The sequence below is a fragment of the Glycine soja genome, chromosome 16 (genome assembly GCF_004193775.1).
Source record: "Glycine soja cultivar W05 chromosome 16, ASM419377v2, whole genome shotgun sequence".
Taxonomy (NCBI): Eukaryota; Viridiplantae; Streptophyta; class Magnoliopsida; order Fabales; family Fabaceae; genus Glycine; species Glycine soja.
The window spans coordinates 2473080-2493828 of record NC_041017.1 but is presented as its reverse complement, the minus strand read 5'-3'; the positions used below and the strand labels follow the sequence as shown (position 1 = coordinate 2493828).

General features: G+C 36.5%; 2 protein-coding genes across 4 annotated transcripts; one reads left to right on the top strand and one right to left on the bottom strand.

Annotated features, from left to right (window-relative positions):
• The first annotated feature begins 550 nt into the window (after positions 1-550).
• LOC114390893 lies at positions 551-8964 on the top strand. Of its 2 annotated transcripts, none has more exons than XM_028351813.1 (9): positions 551-1579; positions 2061-2249; positions 2908-3000; positions 3124-3306; positions 3387-3489; positions 3586-3771; positions 4477-6896; positions 7073-7659; positions 8393-8964. In XM_028351813.1, the coding sequence occupies exons 1-9, from the start codon at positions 1346-1348 to the stop codon at positions 8400-8402; spliced, it is 4005 nt and encodes a 1334-aa protein (XP_028207614.1). In that variant the 5' UTR covers positions 551-1345; the 3' UTR covers positions 8403-8964. The 2 variants fall into 2 exon arrangements, with proteins under 2 accessions (XP_028207614.1, XP_028207613.1); XM_028351812.1 differs by having other exon boundaries at positions 552-1579; positions 7070-7659.
• Positions 8965-11680: 2716 nt separating this feature from the next.
• Positions 11681-17679, bottom strand: LOC114390664 (DEAD-box ATP-dependent RNA helicase 31-like). 2 transcript variants are annotated; one of them, XM_028351483.1, is made up of 11 exons: positions 17182-17679; positions 16635-17130; positions 15718-15824; positions 15302-15357; positions 14565-14789; positions 13945-14151; positions 13747-13833; positions 13508-13603; positions 13073-13288; positions 12571-12756; positions 11681-12057 (listed from the first exon to the last, which is right to left on the bottom strand). In XM_028351483.1, exons 1-11 carry the CDS (start codon positions 17594-17596, stop codon positions 11830-11832), a joined length of 2319 nt encoding a protein of 772 aa, XP_028207284.1. In that variant the 5' UTR covers positions 17597-17679; the 3' UTR covers positions 11681-11829. The 2 variants fall into 2 exon arrangements, with proteins under 2 accessions (XP_028207284.1, XP_028207283.1); XM_028351482.1 differs by having other exon boundaries at positions 16635-17679.
• Between the last annotated feature and the right edge of the window lie 3070 nt (positions 17680-20749).

Sequence of the window (20749 nt, the reverse complement as noted above, 5' to 3'; positions counted from 1 at the left end):
AACAGACGTGATCCGAGGCTTCATTAGGTGTTTCCAAACATGATAATATAGTATTCACATCTCAAACATGATTCTTCCATTCTCAACAAGTCTTCGAACACACTATAATTTAATAATTTATCAAAATCAATTCTCATGAACCAAGAATAAATTCTGGGATCATAAAAGAGAGAGTAGATTCTTGGTAAATTTAATCCAGCCCACAAAGTGCAGTCCAGAACACAAAATAAGGAGTTCACATTTCATGGAAAAGATGGGCTAGGTCTAGGCTTTTTCTAAACGGGTCTGGTATGGTGATGATCTCACAACACAAATTTTGTTTTTCAGGTGACAAAAACAATTTCCATTCCCATTTTTTTTTGTAGATAAAAAGGAATGGTGCAAATTAATGAAATTATTGAGTGAATATTTTTTACTTATTTCTTTCCTTTTCCCCTTTTGTTTTCTCTGTGCTTCTTTTTTTCGTTGTCTATCTCACAAGATTCTATTTCTATTTCTATTTATCACCCTCACAACAGGCTCAGTTTTTTGCCAATTAAATTATTTTTTGCATTACGAAAACCAAAACCAAAAAGAAAACTCCCTTAAATTGCACACATTCACAACAACAATAACACAACACAAACTCTCTCCTTTCTCTCTGAAACGCCGAACCCCTTTTTGTAGACTACTTCTTCAATCCCTAATTTTTTCATTTCATTTTTTCACACGTAACAACCACCAACCTTCGTTTTGCACCCTTTTCTCTATCTGTACCAAGACCCGTTTTGGATCGCAACCCAACTTCTCTCTCCCCTAATATTTGATGCCCACCATCTCCTCTACGCATTTCAACACTGTGTTGGGATTCACCCTTTTTCCATTAGGGTTTTGATCATCTCAACTCTTCTCTTGTTACAACCAAGCAGCACTTTTATTCTTTTGATTCGTTTTCATTTGGGTGTCTTGCAAAATCTTTTTTTTTTTTTTAACTTTTGGGTATTCGTATTTTGTACTTGCTGGGGTTCTCTGAAATTGTGCCTTTTGCAATATCTCTGTGTGTATTATTTTTTGGGTAATACCCAGAATTGGTTTAGTGGAATTTTACAGTTTTTGCTTCTTTTTTTTTTATTTTAGATTTTTTTTTGAACTGCAGAGGGAATAAAGTCCTGTCTTGGTATGTTTGTTGTGCAAGGGGAAGAAATTTTTTCCCTTCAAAAGTTTGAGGGAGAACACTGAGATTAATAGCTGCTTCTGCAAGCTTTTTTTTGAGTTTCAATATTGGTTCTTATCTAGAAGGAGCTGTGGTGGTATTTTGGTTTGGGTTGGTAGGTTTAGTTGGGGAGTGTTGAAAACATAGGCTTGCATGGGAGAACATGAGGGGTGGGCACAGGCACCAAGTGGGCTATTGCCAAATGGCTTGTTGCCCAATGAAGCTGCCTCTGTGATACAGGTTCTCGACTCAGAGCGGTGGTTGAAAGCTGAGCAAAGGACTGCAGAGCTGATTGCCTGCATTCAGCCTAATCCTCCCTCTGAGGAGCGCCGCAATGCGGTTGCCGACTATGTCCAACGGCTGATCATGAAATGCTTCCCTTGCCAGGTTCGTGTTTTGTGGAGATTGTCGTTTATCTGTTGCATAATAACTCAGGATTAGTAGGGAGTCATGTATTGTTTTAGCTATAATTATGCTGTGATATTTTTATAGCTGAAGGTCGTTGTAACTTGTGACCAATTACGACATCATTATTGTATGATGAAAGTACTTAATAACACTATCATGCTGTTGCAAGTCTTTAAACTGAGTGGTGCTAGATCAGAAATCCCAGTTTGTAGTGAGAAGGTGCACATATCATGTGTTTGTAGTGGGGGAATATTAAATTCTGGTTTTGGTAGTGAAATTATGTTATCCCTAGTAGTGAATAATTCTGCATCATGCCATTGTAAATTTTAATGCAGCGATTGTTGGGTATTGGGTATCATGGCTTTGTATGTTTCATCCAGAAGATCAGCAGTAATATTCTTGATTTTAACTTGCAGTTGTACTCACACATTATTATACAAATGATTGCTTACAACTACAGGTGTTCACCTTTGGGTCGGTACCCCTCAAAACTTATTTGCCTGATGGAGATATTGACTTAACTGCATTCAGTAAGAATCAAAATCTGAAGGATTCATGGGCACATCAAGTTCGTGACATGCTAGAGAATGAGGAGAAGAATGAGAATGCCGAGTTTCATGTCAAGGAGGTTCAGTACATCCAGGCTGAAGTAGGTTCTCTAATAACAGAGAGTCTTTAAGATTGTTAAACTCTTACTGTAACTGTTTATAATGTTGATCAATCATCTAGTTTATAAATATTTTGTTGCTTTCTCAATTTGGTTGTGATCTTTGTGTCATGCTTAAGTTTGGATTTTTCTAAGATTTATTTTAAAGTCTTGTGCTACTCTGCATTCACATTCACTGAGGAAATAACTTTTGTGTTAACTTGCAGATATTTAAATATATCCACCTACTAATACATATATGTGAGTGTGAAGGGGATTTTTTAAGTGGTTGTGAGATTGTTACAGAAACTTGAGGTCATAGGACACTAGGTCTGGTTATGGTTATGTATATGAAAATATAACTTATGCATGGTGGAAGAACAAATACTAGTTAAACAATTGCTAGCTTGAGAGACACATTTTTGTGCTATTAATTGCTGAATTCATTTTTTATATTTTAAATTTGTTGGCATGGTTAGGAATTTTTAAATACTTCAAAGTTAAAATTCAAAATGATAATTTACTAACAATTTGTTTCTAATGTTGTCATTTTTGTTAATTGTCTAGCTTGGTAAGATTTTCAAAGAAAGATGATTTTTTTGGGCCTTCTATTGGGATTATAGAGGGCTATTATTTACATTGTTTCCCTTCATATTTGCAGGTGAAAATTATAAAGTGTCTTGTTGAGAATATTGTAGTAGACATTTCATTTAACCAGCTTGGAGGGTTGTGCACCCTTTGTTTTCTTGAGGAGGTAATTTGGGGCATCCCAGAAGCCTCACATATATATCATTTGAATTTACAAGAATTTGAGTTTGTTGCTGTAAGTTGATACTATTTTTTTCTTGATTTTACAAGAATGAGTTTGTTTCTGTAGGTTGATAATCTGATTAACCAAAATCATTTATTCAAGCGTAGCATTATCCTGATAAAAGCTTGGTGTTACTATGAGAGCCGTATACTTGGTGCCCACCATGGACTTATCTCAACTTATGCCTTAGAAACCTTGGTTCTTTACATTTTTCATGTTTTCAACAATTCTTTTGCCGGACCGCTAGAGGTAGCAGAAATTACGTGGTTTTCTTTTATTTTAGTGTTTTTGATGATTGATTTGGAATGGTATTGTCTTTGCTTATGTAGGTATTGTATCGATTTTTGGAGTTTTTTAGTAAGTTTGACTGGGAAAATTTCTGTGTAAGTCTTTGGGGTCCAGTACCTATTAGTTCACTCCCAGATGTGACAGGTAGTTACATTCTTATTAAAGGTCCCTTTGTCTATATTGGTTTAGGTTTGTCTTGTGTATTGATTGCTTTTCTTCCTTCCCTAACATTATCCACAGCTGAACCTCCTAGAAAAGATGGTGGAGATTTACTGCTCAGCAAGTTATTTCTCGATGCCTGTAGCTCAGTTTATGCCGTTTTCCCCGGTGGCCAAGAAAATCAGGGGCAACCCTTTGTTTCCAAGCATTTCAATGTTATTGATCCTTTGCGTGTCAACAATAACCTTGGCCGTAGTGTCAGCAAAGGTCTGTTGGTCTCAAAATTTGGATTTGGCTCATTTTATATGTCCGTGTTACTATTTTTCAGATTATAATTTGGACCAAGTTCATTTTGTTTTGGATCTGTCCCTGCTGCTAGTTTTTAATGCAACAATAATATGAACTTTATAAAGTTTGAAGAATTAAGACACATGGGACAATGGACTATGGTTGCCATCTATGGATAAACATGAATGTCTTTCATGATGTAGTGTAGTCTCCTTACCTTTTTGTTTTTCCTATCATATATAAATTTATGCTATAGATTTGTAATGAAAAATGCATAAAATTCAAGCAGATACTTATACATGTCTCATAATGTTATGATGACCATCGATGTTTCCCTACATGACCATGGTAGTTTACTTCCAACTATATGCCTTTGGAGTCACTCTCATGGGTTCTTGTTCCATAGATGGTTAGAAAATCTGGACACAATATATAGAAGATTGGTACTGTATTTGTTTGTAGCTTCCAATAATTATTGTACACATTTTGGATTTTAGAATTGAACAAAAAAAAAAACCTTCAGTGTGTTTATCTAATCATAACCAACGATGAGAGTATGACAAAATTTTATGCATTCTGTGGAAGTTAAACTGGATTTATATTTGTTTGTTATTAGTTTCCTTAACTATTTTTTATACATTTGTCTTGTTTGCTAACTCTGCATATATGATACACGTAAACCAGGTAATTTCTTTAGGATACGCAGTGCCTTTGCGTTTGGGGCAAAAAGGCTGGCTAGATTACTTGATTGCTCAGAGGATGAATTGTTTTCTGAGGTCAATCAGTTCTTTTTTAACACTTGGGAGAGACACGGAAGTGGGGAAAGGCCTGATGTTCCAAGCATCGACCTACGGCATTTGAGTTTATCCAGTCATGACCAATTACAGAGGTTTGAGAATCTCCGGAACAATAACCATAAAATTGGTAGTGCCTCCAATCATGAATCTAATGAAGAGGAAGATGTTTCACAAAGTGGTCTGTCTCAGTATAGTAATTTATCATCGGAAAAGACAACTAGAAATGTTGTTTCTACAGTTTCGCATTCTCAGAATCAAAAGAGTTATGGAAGCCAAAATAATTCAAGGACCTTTGATCAAGTCCGTAGGGAAACTAATTCTAATCCAGGTCCTCATGTCGATAAAGTTCAGAGAAATGTTAAAGCCGATAACCTAGTGAGTGATGTTCAGGGAAGGTTTCTATTTGCCAGGACATGTTCTAGCCCTGAGCTGACTGACTCATATGGTGACGTTTCAACCCAAGGAAGGCGTACAAAAGCAACAGAAAGTAGTAAAGGCCAGACTTCCTTTGCAAAGTTGGAGAATAGTCGTAGGAAGCATGTTGAACCTGATGTAGCTGTAAGAATGGATGAGTCATCTGCTAGGCTCATCTCATCTCATCAAGTTCTTGAAAATGCTGCTGATTCAAACAGTAATCATGATGAATCAAGGTCAGGTGTCATGGGTGAAGAGTTTGCTTCTGTTGTGGGTGCAGATGGAATGCAGATGATGCATCAGGAGGAGCAGGACCTTTTGAATATGATGGCATCTCCCACAGCTCAGGGTTTCAGTGGTCAGACTCATGTTCCAATGAATATTGCGCCAGGTCACCTACCATTTCACTTTCCACCTTCCATTCTTGCATCGATGGGATATGCTCAGAGAAATATGGGTAACATTCCCTTTATTGAGGCTCCTTGGGGTACAAATATGCAATTTCCTCAAGGTTTCGTCCCACCATTGACTCCATATTTCCCTGGCATAGGAATGACCTCAAGTCCTCAAGATTTACTTGAAACTAACCATGAAAATTTCAGTTCTGTTGAGATGAACATAGCAGAAGCAGATAATAATTACTGGCATGAACAGGAAAGGGGTTCTGCTAGTGAGGTTGAAGTTGATAATGGAAATTTTGAAATGCTTCCAGAGGATAGACAACAGTCTACTTCAGATAGTTATAATAACTCTGCCCCATTGTCTCGGGTAGGAAGCTCCAACAGTAACAGTTCTGCCAGAGTTCAGCAGAAGTTTACTAAAGAAAACCGAGGTTCTACAAGAGAAGAGCATGTTGACAATTTTCATTATCAAGATGGCCGAAGAAATGAGGTTTATTTTGATGATAGAACAGCAAATTCTGAGTTGTCCAGTGCACCTCCTTTGAGCTCCTTTAAGAGTAGGACCTCTTCTGAAAGCTCATGGGATGGATCATCAGCCAAATCCTCAAAATCAACTAGGGAGAGAAGGGGGAGGAAAAATACTTCCTCAATAGCATCTCCTGTTTATGCGAAGGGTAAGAATGTTTCAGAAACTTCATCTAATCGAGTAGATGATGAAAATAGAGAGTGGACTCCTTTGTCGACCATGGCATCTAACATATCAGAAAGAAGCATTTGGCCCACATCTAGTACTTCTATGCATGTTCCAAGGAATCAAATATCTGGTTTTGAAACTGCCCAGACAAGTGGATCAGATTCTCCATTACCCATATCTCCGGTGCTTTTAGGTCCTGGTTCTCGCCAAAGAGATAATTCTGGGGTTGTTCCATTTACATTTTATCCTACTGGGCCACCTGTTCCCTTTGTTACAATGCTTCCTTTATATAATTTTCCAACTGAGTCTTCTGACACTTCAACAAGCAACTTCAATTTGGAAGAAGGGGCAGATAACAGTGATTCAAGTCAGAATTTTGATTCATCTGAGGGATATGAACACCCTGGGGTGTCAAGTCCTTCCAATTCTATGACAAGGGTGGCTATTGAGTCATCAGAGCACAAGTCTGACATTCTTAATAGTGACTTTGTTAGCCACTGGCAAAATTTGCAATATGGCCGATTTTGTCAAAACTCACGTCTTCCGCCTTCAATGACGTATCCTTCACCTGGTATGGTGCCTCCTGTTTATTTGCAGGGTCGATATCCTTGGGATGGCCCTGGAAGACCTATTTCTGGTAACATGAATATTTTCAGTCAGCTTATGAACTACGGGCCACGCCTGGTTCCTGTTGCTCCTCTCCAATCGGTTTCTAATAGACCTGCCAATATTTACCAACGTTATGTAGATGATATGCCTCGATATCGAAGTGGGACTGGAACCTACTTGCCAAATCCGGTATGATAATTTCTAAGGAACTTTGTAATTTTTTCTGCAGTTTTTTTTTCTTTCTGATGCGTGCATACCAAAATAAGTAAGTGTTTCCATTTCAAATTCTATAGTCAATTTACTTTTTGGTTCTGCTGTTTTCTTTATACTCTTTTTTTTAACTTCCTTTTCAATTTATTTAGAAGGTTTCTGCTCGGGATCGGCATTCCACTAATACCAGAAGGGGAAATTACAATTATGATAGAAGCGACCATCATGGTGATAGAGAAGGAAATTGGAATACAAACTCAAAATTGCGAGGAACTGGGCGTGGCCATAATCGCAACCAAAATGAGAAGCCCAACTCAAAGACAGAGCGGCTGTCTAGCAGCGAGAGCCGTGCCGAGAGATCATGGGGTTCACATAGGCATGACAATTTCATTCCTCACCAGAATGGTCCAGTTGGTTCAAATTCCTTGCAGAGTAATCCTTCCAATGTAGCTTATGGAATGTACCCTATACCGGCCATGAACCCAAGCGGGTTCTCGTCAAATGGACCAACAATGCCATCTGTTGTAATGTTTTATCCTTATGATCATAATACTGGTTATGGTTCACCAGCAGAGCAGCTTGAGTTTGGGACTTTGGGACCAATGGGGTTCTCAGGTGTCAATGAGCTGTCACAGGCAAATGAGGGAACTCAATCTAGTGGAGCACATGAAGATCAAAGGTTTCGTGGTGGTCACAGCCAACGATCTTCCCCAGATCAACCCTCCTCACCTCATGTCTCAAGGTAGTTGTTCTTAATCTACCTCTTTTATTTGCCCCTTGATTCATGAAACAAGCATCTTATTCTGTTGACTTCTATGATAAATTACCTTAATTTAAGGGGTGCATTTGGTAGAAGGGAAAATTTTTCATGTCCGAAGATCATGATTCCTAGGAATGACTAAAATCTGTTTGGTTTGTCATAAATGTTTTTGGGAATATTTATATATGTTTCTTAGGAATGAAAAAATTTTCGTGTTTATATTTTTGTAGAACTTTCTCATAAACTTAATTATTTACCACATTAAATGATATATAATAAGAGTAACATGATATTTTTATCACAAGCTTTTTTTCCCATCTTAGAAAAGTTTGATTCCTACTTCCACCCATGTCAACAATTTTGTGGGAAACATAATTAAAAAACATTCCTGAGAAACAATGTTTCTTGAGAATGTTACTTTTTAAATCATAAACAATCATTCTCCCCAAGTTTAGATTTCTTGGAAACTAAAAACTTCTTTTGTACCAAACACCTCCTAAAAGTCATCGCTAGCATGATTTTTGATTAGTTAACTGTGTAAAACTTTACACTGTTGTAGTTATTGTAAAAGTTAAAACTAAATTACCATACACGACAATTTCTAATTTGTCGACAATTTAAAAATTCTTTACACCATTGGTGCATAGATTTTAAACTCTCGTCATTATTCACTTGGATTGTTTTCATCATGTCTTAATTTTATGATTTTCAACAGGGGTCCCTGATTCTGCGGTCAGGTCAAGTGGCCAGGAGGAATTCTTGAAAGAGGAGGATTGTTCCTCTTCATTCTAGGACTGGGCAGGGCATGTAACCGGGGAATACTATCTGTCCATTTCATGGCATTATTGTTCTTTAAAAAGAAAAAGAATGTAGGTCCCTTGTTTGTTTGTGCCCAGGCTCTTACATGTACACTTACAGGTGATTAACCAACTTTGGTTAAGTTTGTCCATCCAAGACCCATGTTTGAGGATGAAAACAATGGGGACAGAGAGGATGCAGGACTCTCCTCCCAGTCTATCAAAAAGAAAAAAGGGATGGATGGATGGCTTGGTGATTAGATTTTTATTCAAAGTTTAGACACATTTGTAACCCAACCAAAGTAGAAAACTGGCTTAGGTTCAGAATTTAGAAAATTTACCTTGTTATAGATTTTTGTCAGCTTCTCTTTTAAACAATGTTGTAGTTGGGTACTCGTTTTAGAACACGCAGCAGATCTTTGTTGAAGTTTTGAACATTGTTATATAGCTTATTAGCAATAAAATTGTCATGAGATACTATTAGATGTCATTTTACGTTTGTGTTACCCAATCTATAAAACGATAAAAGGTTATGAGGCCGTTTTCTCCAATTTTTGTCTTCTAAGTAGAATTTATGAGGAAAACCCATTTCAACAACTTGTTGGTACAAGGTGGTATTAAACCTGGATTTTTGAAGTTAGGTCTTATGATTGAGTCTTGCAGATGAAAGAAAAATGTGGTTGAAAGAAGATATTTCATCAAAGATAGAGTCTTGCAGATGAAAGAAAAATGTGGTTGAAAGAAGATAGATATTTCATCAAAGATAGATGGTTAGAATTTTAATTAGAAATTAGTTATCAACGAACCTGCTAGAGATATACATTCATTTTATTTATTATATGTCATCAAACAAGCATAACAGAAAACTGTCTTTATTTATTTTCTTTTATTAAATAACTTAATTATCTCTTTTTTTTATACTTTCTTTCTCTGTTTCCTTTTTTTTAATTTTTTTCTTCTTTAAATCAAACATCCATGATTGTCAAATCGGTGGAGTTTCCACCACCCATTTTTATATTCTTTTTGTGAATCGCACCTCATCTTTTTTCCATCCTTATTTTCTTTTGTCTCCGAGACAATAAGATACTCCATTTTCCTTCTTAATTTCTGTCTCCTATTTTCATGTAACACACGAGCTATATCAAAGTAGTGAAAGTAGCCTGCTAAAACAGATGTGAATGGAGCTGGGTTTGACCAAGATATCTTTTAAGGTAAATTTGAAAACAAAAATTTAATTATAGTTTTAGGATTAAACTTGATAGTTCTGGAGTAATTCATATTTACTACGCTAGTATTAAACATTTTTTTCTTTAACCATATCAAAACTTATATTAATTGAATATTTAAGCTCTTTCAAGTTATAATTGTAACTTAATATAAATTTTTCATACAAGCAGTTAAAGATTTGATAGGTGCCCGACTTGGATGCTGTAGATTCACTCTTTTTGAATCCAATCTTATGTCTCTACTTTTACACCAACAATTCTTTACAAATAGAGAGATTTATTCCTCAAACAAATCTTTTTACATCTATATATTAACACTAATTTATCAAAAATAAGAAAAAAAACATTTTAATTTTTTATTATTTACCTAATGGATTTTTCCATTCCAATACTAAAAAACATACAAATCAAGAAATTATTATAGTTAGATGCTAGTTGAGTTGCAGGTTGGATAAGAGAAACTTAAGTTTAATTTGAAATTAAGGGAGTCTAGTTTAATTGGTTAAGTAAGATGCATAGTTATTATAAATCTCCTCATATTTGTTTTTCAATTCCTATGAATAAAAAACATTAATTTGCAAACAAAAATTGACTTTAATTTCTCAATATAATGAATTAACATCAAATCTTCAAACTCTTAATAGGCTATATGTCAACAACATAAAGTAGTTTTATACTATTATTTAATAAAAAAAAATCATGTTTGGTACGTTTGTTAACTTTTATAATGAAGAAAAAGTATCATGCATTAACTGCAAATTTTTTTACATAATCATCCAATCGCAACTCATTTTATATAATGAGTTTGTTGAATTTTAAAATAATTATCATAAAGTAATTCAAACAGTGATTTGTGATGAATAATAATATAAAACTATTTCACATTAGACTCTTTACCATAAAAATCACACCAAAAATGATTTTTTATTAGTTGACAGTGTAAAAAAAATACGTACATAATCATTAAGCTTTTTTCCCCATATATTTAGTTAATAAATAATTTAGTAAAAATAAATAAATACTAATATATTAATTATCATTAAAATTATATTTACATATCTTTTTAGTTTTTACATATATTCCCTTTAGAAGTAATCTTGTTTGACTTGTTAGGTACTAAATATGAATATCTCTTCTAGCAAAAATTTAAATCTTGATTCACTGATCATATTGTGGAGGACTAATTCTTTTTAGTAAACCCAACCCCCGTTAGTATATCTCTAATTATGCTCATAATTTAATGAATCATATAAGCGAATCAGGTATTACTGAATTATCCTTATAACTATTGAATCAAGCACAAGTCTCAAGCTCACTATAAACGAGCCAAATTTATAGCTCGTTAACAAATCAAGGTACGAACTAACGATTAACTTCACCTTCAATCCTAGCAACTATGGTGGATTCGTGGTGGCCCTTCTGTGAAATTGCATTAATCTTTAAATCTTCAGATAAGTAATTAAATAGCAATTCAAAAAATATAAATTAAATCATCAAAGTTAATATTTCATTTTAGTTTGAACATGCAATTTGATCCCACTAACATTTAAAGGCAATCTGCCGCACATATTCATTTCAATCTTACTCATTCAAAGCGGGATAGCTGTTGCAATATCTTAAATATCAAAGGCTTAAATATGTTTTTTTCTCTCTCAAATTTGGGATATACCTTTTTTAAAGGCAAGGAATATGTATTTTTTAGTCCCTTAAATTCACAAATTTTTTCTAGTCCCTCATTTTTTTACAGTTTAAATGCACAATTTATAGCAGTTTTGACTGCAAGGACTGAAACACTTTTCGAATTTGAGAGACAAAAAAATACACATTTTAATTTGGGGGACTAAACAAGACAGCTTCAAATTTGAGGGACTATAGATATATTTAAGCCAATAACAAATTCATCCAATATGAAGTTGCCTAGATGCAGTATTTTGTTCAGTGATATAATCTGGAACTACAATTACTCGGCAATGAGTTCAGTATAGCAGAAGATAAACAAAAAATGGAGGATGTATATATAATTGATATTTTGATGTCTCAAGTCTTGCAATTAATTATACGGGAGCATTTTAACTAGAAAACAATACATATTTCACATGACTTGTGAGAAATTGAATGGAAAGAATAACCTATTTGGCACGTAAACCAGGGATATTCCTAAGGCCCATCTTGCCAAGGACTAGCTTAGGTATAGCTGGAGGGTTATCAAGTCCCATGCTTCTACTAAACTCGTTTGCAAGCTCCACTAGCCTGTACTTGTCACGCCCTACTTTCTTGTTGGAATTGTAGTAACCAAGCCATGCCTGATATGCTGCTTCTTTATGCTTCATCTCCACATGGGATAGAGCTTTTTCCACCTGTAAACACCAAAATGTTGGTATATATAGATCCAAATTGATTTAATCATAAACTTGCCAATGCATGAGATGAAAAAAAGAAACAAATAAAGCTACCCTTGGGCCCGAGATTGTAAGGGCCTATCATTTTAATCTCTAAATATTCAAAACCTTTACTTTAGTCTCTGACCTTAGAAAATGTCATTTAGTCCTTGTTGGACAACAAATCCCACATTGGTGGATTAAATTAAGTTAAAAAGGTATGCACGCAATAGGGCCATGAGCCCAAACAAGTCACTAATATACTCTCCCATGCTGTTGGAGAAATGCTTTCACACTAATTCTAATAGTCCTTTTTCAACAGAAGATTCATTTTAGTCCTTGTCAATGGAAAATTATAGTAGAAAAGGACTAAAGTGAAAAATATTTTGCAAAATCAGAGACTAAAGTGAAGATTTGATAAAATTAGGGACTAAAAGTCTAGCATGAGGATTTGATTTAAAAAATGTCTCCATTGTATATCCAAGTAAATACCTTTTTCTTAGTATCAGGATCAACTGAAGGTAACACGGGAGCTTTCTCAATAGGCAAATCTTTTACTGTAGATAAAAAGAAGTCTTCCCAAGGAGCCAGTAGCAGTATGCCCTGCCCTTCTTTCCCTCTTCGCCCTGTTCTACCGAGTCGATGTATATACTGTTCTCTATCTGCTGGCAAACCAACCTGTCCATTTGACAAGTGGAGGAAATAAGAAACAAAACAATTACTTTTGATCAATGTTTTAACTTCTCTCCGATGCCAACAGGTGTTTAATTTCAGCAAAATGTATCATGTATTAAGCATTCTTTCAAATATTCATTGGCATTCATGCCTAAAGAAAAAACAACATAAATCCCTATAAACGATTCTAGGATGCCTGCTAGCATGGTTTGCAAGGGCTGATAGCTATAATTGTCACAGTAATGACATTTGAATGTGTGAATGTGCAGCACAAGATGCCATGCAAAAGTGTAATGACGCAAGGTTTTGTATGTATTACCTGTATAACAAGAGTGACATCTGGATAATCAACTCCACGTGCAGATACATCTGAAGTAACCAGGATGAGACCCTTTGACCTTCGAAATTCCTCAGAGACTCTGGTTCTATAACTCTGAGGCTTTCTTGAATGGATTTCTCTCACATTCAAGTTCAACTCACCAAGAAGTTCAGCAACAAGTCTAGTGACCATAGCAGTTGTGCAGAAAACAAGAACCTGATAAAACAATAGCTACATTACATATCTTCATAAAATATGTGAAATGTGATAGAAAAAGTAAAACCTTTTGTTATCAAATCACACTTTTAGAATTTAACAAGCAATAGACTAATCCAAAATATGATTTCCTTGTTTGTTAATCATGTTATATGTCTTGAAGGGAAAGGATAAAAAGAAAAACAGTCAATACAGCTGGTTGCAGATTAGAAAGCATACCTTGTAATCAACATCATCTGCAATGTGGTCCTTCAGAAGAACATACAGTAAAGAGAAATGTTTGTCCAATGGGGCAACTAAATGCGTCTGGCGGACCTGAAATGATTCGAAGTCCCATAAATAAATATCATAAAAAGGCAGTATATGCTGGTCGTGCGAATGCATATTCATTACCTCACACATGCATATACATGTGCAAGGAACTTGTTAGTTATTTAGCATGAATGATAAGCAATTACCTGTGAATGTGTCTCCTCAGTTCCCTCTTGCACTGTATTGATAAATTCATGATCCCTTCTCAAAGCAATATGACATACTTGACGGACCTTTGCCACAATAGTAAATACCAAAATAAGCTTGGTACTTCTATCTTTTCTAAACAAGTAACATACAACCATACACTAAAAAAGTTAAAGGAAAAAAAAAGACATACATACCTCTTCTGGAACAGTGGCAGAAAACATAAGAGTTTGTCGTTGTTTAGGGACTGCAGCAATTATCTTCTCAATGTCTTTGCGAAATCCCATGTCTAGTAAATGATCAGCTTCATCAAGCACCAAGACCTTCACACCCATCAGCCTAGTTGCAAAACCAGCAGTATTCTCAGTATGATCTCTTAGCCTTCCAGGAGTAGCAACAAGGATCTGTACAGTATGCAAATTAAAAATGGGTGTCAACAGAACATGTAGCTTAAGCAGAACTCAATATTCAATCAACAAAGTCTGAAAAACTAGTTAGTAGTTAACTATATGAGGATGATTATGCAAATAAATAAAAGATTAGAAGACTTACACACCAACAAACATATAAATTTTCTTTTCCTTGTCTCTTGATGTTTAAATTAAATTATAATCTAAGATGTTTAGTTGGAAAAAAGAAAATCCTACAATTTGTGATGGCTGCAACATCAATGTCCCAATACGAAGAATCATAATGTTCAGCATCCTTAAGCCAAGGCTGTTTAGTAGCGAAGGGGTGATACATAATATTTTGGAGGTGTACATTAACTAATAACTACATAAAATAAGACTTTGGTGGCAATGAGGAAAGAATTTACCTGGCAAGGGTTTGCCTGCATCCGTTTCTGCTCTAAAGCAAGTCTTGTCCCTCCAATCACAACTTGTACACCAATGGTAGGATGATACTTCAGCAGTTTAGTGGCCTCTGCAGCAGCTTGACTTGCAAGCTCTCGAGTTGGGCATATGACAAGAACAGAAATTGGTGGCCGCCTATGATCACGGTCACTTGGAGGTGACTTTGCCACAACTTCAATTGATGGAAGCTGATTAAAAACACTTTAAAAATAAGTAGAGTCAAAACTACTATTCATCTGTTACTACTGGTGCAATAAGAAAATAAATTAGCTGCCAGCTCGACGTGTTGAGACTCAAATAGACTTTTTGGTCTCTTCTTTTATTAAACATTCTTAATCAATATTTTAAATTCTTTCAAGATATTAGATCAACATATAACTTTCTTTAATACTCCCACTTCCACTGCAGACTAGCTAAACAACAAAAAAAGGGTTATAAGCAGCCTCCAACAAAAACAATTAAAAAGAATACAGAAACAGAAATTCCCCATCATCATGATAAAATATCCAACTCTGAATCTGAAGCCCAAGGAATTAAGCAGAGTGATCCAACCCAGTAGTTTGCTTATTTAAAGGTAGCTTAGGTGCCAACTGTACCTTACATTAATTGTCACCCATAAAGGAATATGAAGAAACATTCCAATGATAAAGAGGCTATTAGCCACCAAATCACTCAGGCAAACACAAATTAAGAGACTTACCAAAAAGGCTACTGTTTTTCCGGTGCCTGTCTTGGCCTTGGCAAGGACATCCTTACCTAAAAATGTTAATTGGAATAAGTTCCACCATAGTAAATAAACTCAAGACATATGAGAACAATGTCAACCAAAGCTGAAATAAATTGCTTGTTAATTTTCAATATTATCAATTAGGGATAGCCCAATATTGGAATACTGATTACTGACATAGTATGATAGTAGCATCCAAAATTATAAACTCCACACAAAAAGGATACCAAAAGGAAGAGGGAAAAAAAGGTGACAGAGTATGATTGTATCAGATGACATCTCTTACAAACAGGCAGAACGTAACCAGAAGAAGAAAAAAAAGACATTATGCCTTAAGATTGTTTTCTTTCAAATTGTTCCATCCTCCATGTCCATGAAAAAAGACTAACCTTTGAGAATTACTGGAAGAGTAGCCTCCTGCACAACTGTCATTTTCTCATATCCAGCATCCTTGACTCCTTTTAATGACAGTGGAGAGATTGAACATTGGTCAAATCTGTGGCATCACATCTAAAAAATCAGACATCCATAATACAACAGCAACATAACATACTAAACCATGGATAATAATATTCAAGTATATGTCAAAGTCACGTAAGGTAAACCAACAGCACAAATGTACAAGCAAAAAGGCTCACCTTTCTCTCTATGTTAATTACATTCCTATCCTCCTCCACAAATACAAGACAACTGGCTTTTAACATGTGCCCACCATGAGAGTATGCACAACCAATTTCCAAATTCATACATGGAAAGCATGGAACAACAACAACTCAGTAAGTAAAGTTGCATAATCCCATCCATTAACCAAATAGATACACAAAGAAGACAGTATCCATTCAATCTCAAAATAAACAAAAATGCACCGAACATATAAACACTCTCAATCCTTTCTTTCGGTTTGTTCTACTTTTCAAGGCTCACAACTCTGAGAAGTGGCAAAACAGGCTACATGGCCTGATGCAGGTTGCAAGCTATAACATGCAGAGGCAAAAAGCCTGGCTTCAATTTGGGCCTTCAAACTGAATCATATGTACTAGGTTTGTTTCCCATTGTGGGGAAAATGTGGCTGATGTGGCCACACTGGCGGTCACAGTGAGTAAAAAAACTTTTCAGGCTTAACTCGAACCCTACATTTTATCATGCTGCACTTCTACAATTCCCAAACCCAACAAGTACTACACAGTACAGTAATTCCATATGAATTATACAATAACCAATAGATTCAATACAATCACAAAGGCAAGGAAACTAAACCCAGTATCATGAGCAAAATATGTATGATATGATGAACAGTTGAACACACCTGGTTTCACTTAAATAAGAATCAGATCCTCCTCCAGGGGAAGAAGGTCTTGGAGTTGGTACGGTGGTCCTCCGGTTCAAACCGTTTTGTTGACCAAACAAAGCGGCTCTACTCTTGTTCAATATCTCCTCCTCCTCACTCCCTTCACTCTCTTCATCTTCATCGTCATCTTGATCCTCGCTAAGAAATGCTCCAACGCCACTACCCTTCAACTTTCTTCCACCCACTATCTCCTCCTCCTCCTCCTCCTCATCATCATCATCATCACTCCTCGGTTGAAACTTTCTCCTCGCATTGCCACTCTGTCTCCCCTTCCTCAAATCCTCACCCCTTCTCTTCCCCAACGCGGAAGCCCTGTCACTATTATTCCTCGGCGGCCGGAATTCGCGCTCTCCGTCGTTGTTGCTGCCGAACCGGCCGGAATCGGCGAACCGGTCTCCCCTACCAGTTCGCACTCCGTTTCCCCGGCCGGAATCGGCGAACCGGTCTCCCCTACCAGTTCGCACTCCGTTTCCCCGGCCGGAATCGGCGAACCGGTCTCCCCTACCGGTCCGCACTCCGTTGCCCCGGCCGGACCGCACTTCGCTGCCCCGGTCGGATCGAAATCCGTCTCCCCGGCCGGTCCGGACTCCATTGCCCCGACCGGACCGAAATTCATTGGTTCGGCCGGAACGCAATTCGCTGTCCCGGGCGGGCCGCATTTCGTCGGTCCGGGTGGAGCGCAAATCGTCGACCCAGTTGCTGAGGTCGGCCTCGTCGTCGACGAGGCTCTTGGAGGAGCGGAGCGGAAGCTTTTCCCTGCTGTGGGCCCTAGAAGAGAAGGCACGAACCTTAAACGGTGCGGTTCGGAGGAACTTGGAGGAAGGGAAGAAGAAGGCTCTTGAGAGAAGGGGGAGAGTGCGGGGCTTCATGGGGAGGAGGGGATGGAGAAGACGTAGTTGGGAGAACAGCTTTGTAGGCATTGCAGCAACTGCACAGTAAAGAGATAGTGTGTGTTCGCTCACAACTCAGACACCAGCCAGGGTTTTGTGGAGGGAGTCAAAGCAACCTATTAGGGTTTAAGTAAGACTTAAGATAAGATTTTTTTGGTGGGGAGAAGGAAAAAGGACTAAATAGACAATTTAGGAGACTCTATCCTTTTTGTATATTACTCTCTAATTTAATGTTAAATTTAAAATAGCCCATATCTTTACATTTGTTATGCAACTAAGTCTCTGTTATTAAAATCTAATTTTCTCTGTTAGTCAAATGTCTATTTGGCAAACCTTAGTCCACGTAACCAACCCCACATGACAAGTGTGAGTCCATGTCAACAATCCCATGTAGCAAGGACTGAATTGAAAAATTAGGAATTAGGTTAAAAAGCATTGAAAAAATGAAGTAAACGCATTTCCCCCCACAACGCCACGATCTCACTGTCTGCTTGTAGGGTTTTTTAACTGTTTGCAGTTTGCTCTTCCCTCCATTGCATTCCCTTTGTCAATGATTGTGAATCTTCGCGCTTGGCAGTGAGGTTCGTGGTTGTTTTGCATTCGTTTTCGTTTGCATTGTTTTCGTGGATTCATTTGGGGTTTTATATGTTGAAGGGTTTTCATTTGCATTGTCTTCGCGCTTCGCAGTGAGGTTTATGGTCCTTTATTATTTTGATTTATGATGCTATATTTTTATAGATGACATTGCATTTTGTTGTTTGATGTGCCTATGTTTGAGTTTGAGTTAGGTTTTTTATTTCCTAATATATGGCAATGTTTGTGGTTTGTGATTATGTAAAATGAATGACAATATAACTTTAATATTGCACCATGGAGGAAGATTCACTCCACGTGCCAGTGATGTACCAATGTAGGAGATTGTTTTTAGTTGATTGATGAGGACTTAGATTTTAATCATGGGTTAAGGAGTTGTACAACAGATGGAGATATATTACACTTAGTGAGGGATGCTTTTGAAAATGAGAATGAGATAAACATTTATTTTCACCATGAAGTAGATCCAATCTTAGAAGAAGTCTCATAGATGTTGTCCTTGAAATGTCATCCAATTCCAGAAGCTGTTGAGAATGAGGATGATTTAGATGATGTACATGTTGCTGGCCATGAGGAATGCAAGTTTTAATTCATTTGTACTTAGTCCAACATGGTTACCATAATTTTAAATAATTTTGGAATTTAATGTTTATAATTTATTAATATGGTTTTTAACTTTGTTGCATGAAGATATTGGGGATTACCTACAAAATGGATGAAATTTCATGTCAGACATGCAAAAGGTATGACATACTATGATTTGCAATTATTATCATAAGTTAGGGATATAATTGCATTTAACGACATAAGTCAGGGACTTATTCCACCGTTGCATGGTGTGATTTACAATTTACTGCACTACTGCATTTTTTCAGGGACTTATTCCAACTTTACAGGGAGTCATGTCTGGTGCACCTCATAGATTCTGTGTCTTGCATCTTTGGAGAAATTTTATAAAGCAATGGAAAAGCTAGGAACTTAAAGGAATTGTGTGGCAATGTGAAAAATCCACTACTGTTGCTGAATTTGAAGGCCATATGGCCCATTTGAAGACAATCAACTACCAAGTTTAGGAGTACTTGAATAAATGGTCGAAGGAAGCATGGACAAAAGTCCATTTCAATACAATACCCAAAGTGGACAACATATGCAACAACACACGTGAGGTATTCAATTCCAAGATTTTGCAGCGTAGGTGCAAGCCTATTCTCACCATGCTTGAAGAAATTAGATGTTACATCATGAGAACCATGGCTGCCCGCAAGGTTAAACTTTCTGGAAACCCTGGACCATTATGTCCAGTTCAGTACAAAATACTAGAAGAAAAAGAGATTCATTTTTCTAATCAATGGACTCCAATTTGGTGTGGTGATAACATGAGCTTGAGATATGAGGTCCACATATGGAGGAATAAGGTTGAGGTCAATTTAGCTAAATGGACATGCAATTGTAGAGTATGGCAACTAACAGGTTGTGTTCTTTACAATTTTTTTTTCATTCCTAACCTACATGTCTGCTGATTTCACTTTGATGTAGGGATGTCATGCCAACATGCCATTGCAGCAATAACTCACAAAGGAGGCAAGCCTGAGGACATGTGTCATGAGTGGCCGTCAATAGAGGCTTATAATAAGACATACCACCATTTTATTGAACCAGTCGAAGGACCACAATATTAGGCCCAGACACAGTATGCACAATGTTCCACCACATAAAAAGGTCCAAAGAGGAAGGCCTAAGAAAAATAGAAGGAGATCTATAGATGAAGACAATGTCATAGGACATAGGCTAAAGAGCAAATTGCCTGACTTTACATGTGGAAGGTGTGGCCAAACCAATCATAACATCAGAAGCTGCAAAAACATTGGAGTTCCTATTAGGCCAAAGAAATATGTTGCACCACCAACTTCAAATGAGGATGACCACCTACTACCTCAATATGGGCAAGCTTTGAATGAGGCTAAAGAAGCTATTGCTCATGTTCAACAAGGTTCGGTGGAGATTAATTTATCTCAGCCTAATTTGTCACCACAAGATAGTGACATGGAGTTGATGGTAAATATGTCACAACAAATTATTTTTATCTCAACCTAATTTGTTGCAAGACTCCATTTTTATATATTACAAGTGTTATTCATGTTTGGCATTTGCATGTATGTCCCTGCAACTATTGTTCCACTAGTAGCAAGGAATAAGCTAAACATAACAAGAGCCAAACAAAGGAAGGTTGCTGATAAAGATGATGCAATATAAAAAATGAAGAAAACTGAAGACCTATTTTTTGTTGTATTTTGTTATTAGGATGTGTAATTGTATTTTGTTATTAGGATGTCTAGTTGTATATTTTGAAAGTTTGAACGATGTAAACATTATGGTACTTATATATGAAAGCTTCATTGGTATGTGAAATGATGTAAACATTATGGTCTACTAAACAATTGCTTGTAACTACCATGCTTTGGTATGTGAAATGAAATAATTGTTGAGTCATGTTGGTTCTCTGGTTTAGGAAGTGTTTGCTGATATTTTAAAAATAATCACATGATTTAATGTCATGTTTCTTCTCTTTCTTTTATAATTTACACAATG

Bases quoted from the DNA above. Each gene is read 5' to 3' on its own strand.
- LOC114390893 (XM_028351812.1), top strand. From the start codon at position 1,346: ATGGGAGAACATGAGGGGTGGGCACAGGCACCAAGTGGGCTATTGCCA. The intron at 1,580-2,060 runs GTTCGTGTTTTG...TTACAACTACAG, and splicing joins TGAAATGCTTCCCTTGCCAG to GTGTTCACCTTTGGGTCGGT. The intron at 2,250-2,907 runs GTAGGTTCTCTA...TCATATTTGCAG, and splicing joins TTCAGTACATCCAGGCTGAA to GTGAAAATTATAAAGTGTCT.
- LOC114390664 (XM_028351482.1), bottom strand. From the start codon at position 17,596: ATGCCTACAAAGCTGTTCTCCCAACTACGTCTTCTCCATCCCCTCCTC. The intron at 15,825-16,634 runs GTGTGTTCAACT...GTGATGCCACAG, and splicing joins TCTTATTTAAGTGAAACCAG to ATTTGACCAATGTTCAATCT. The intron at 12,058-12,570 runs GTATTTACTTGG...TGGTGTTTACAG, and splicing joins ATCCTGATACTAAGAAAAAG to GTGGAAAAAGCTCTATCCCA.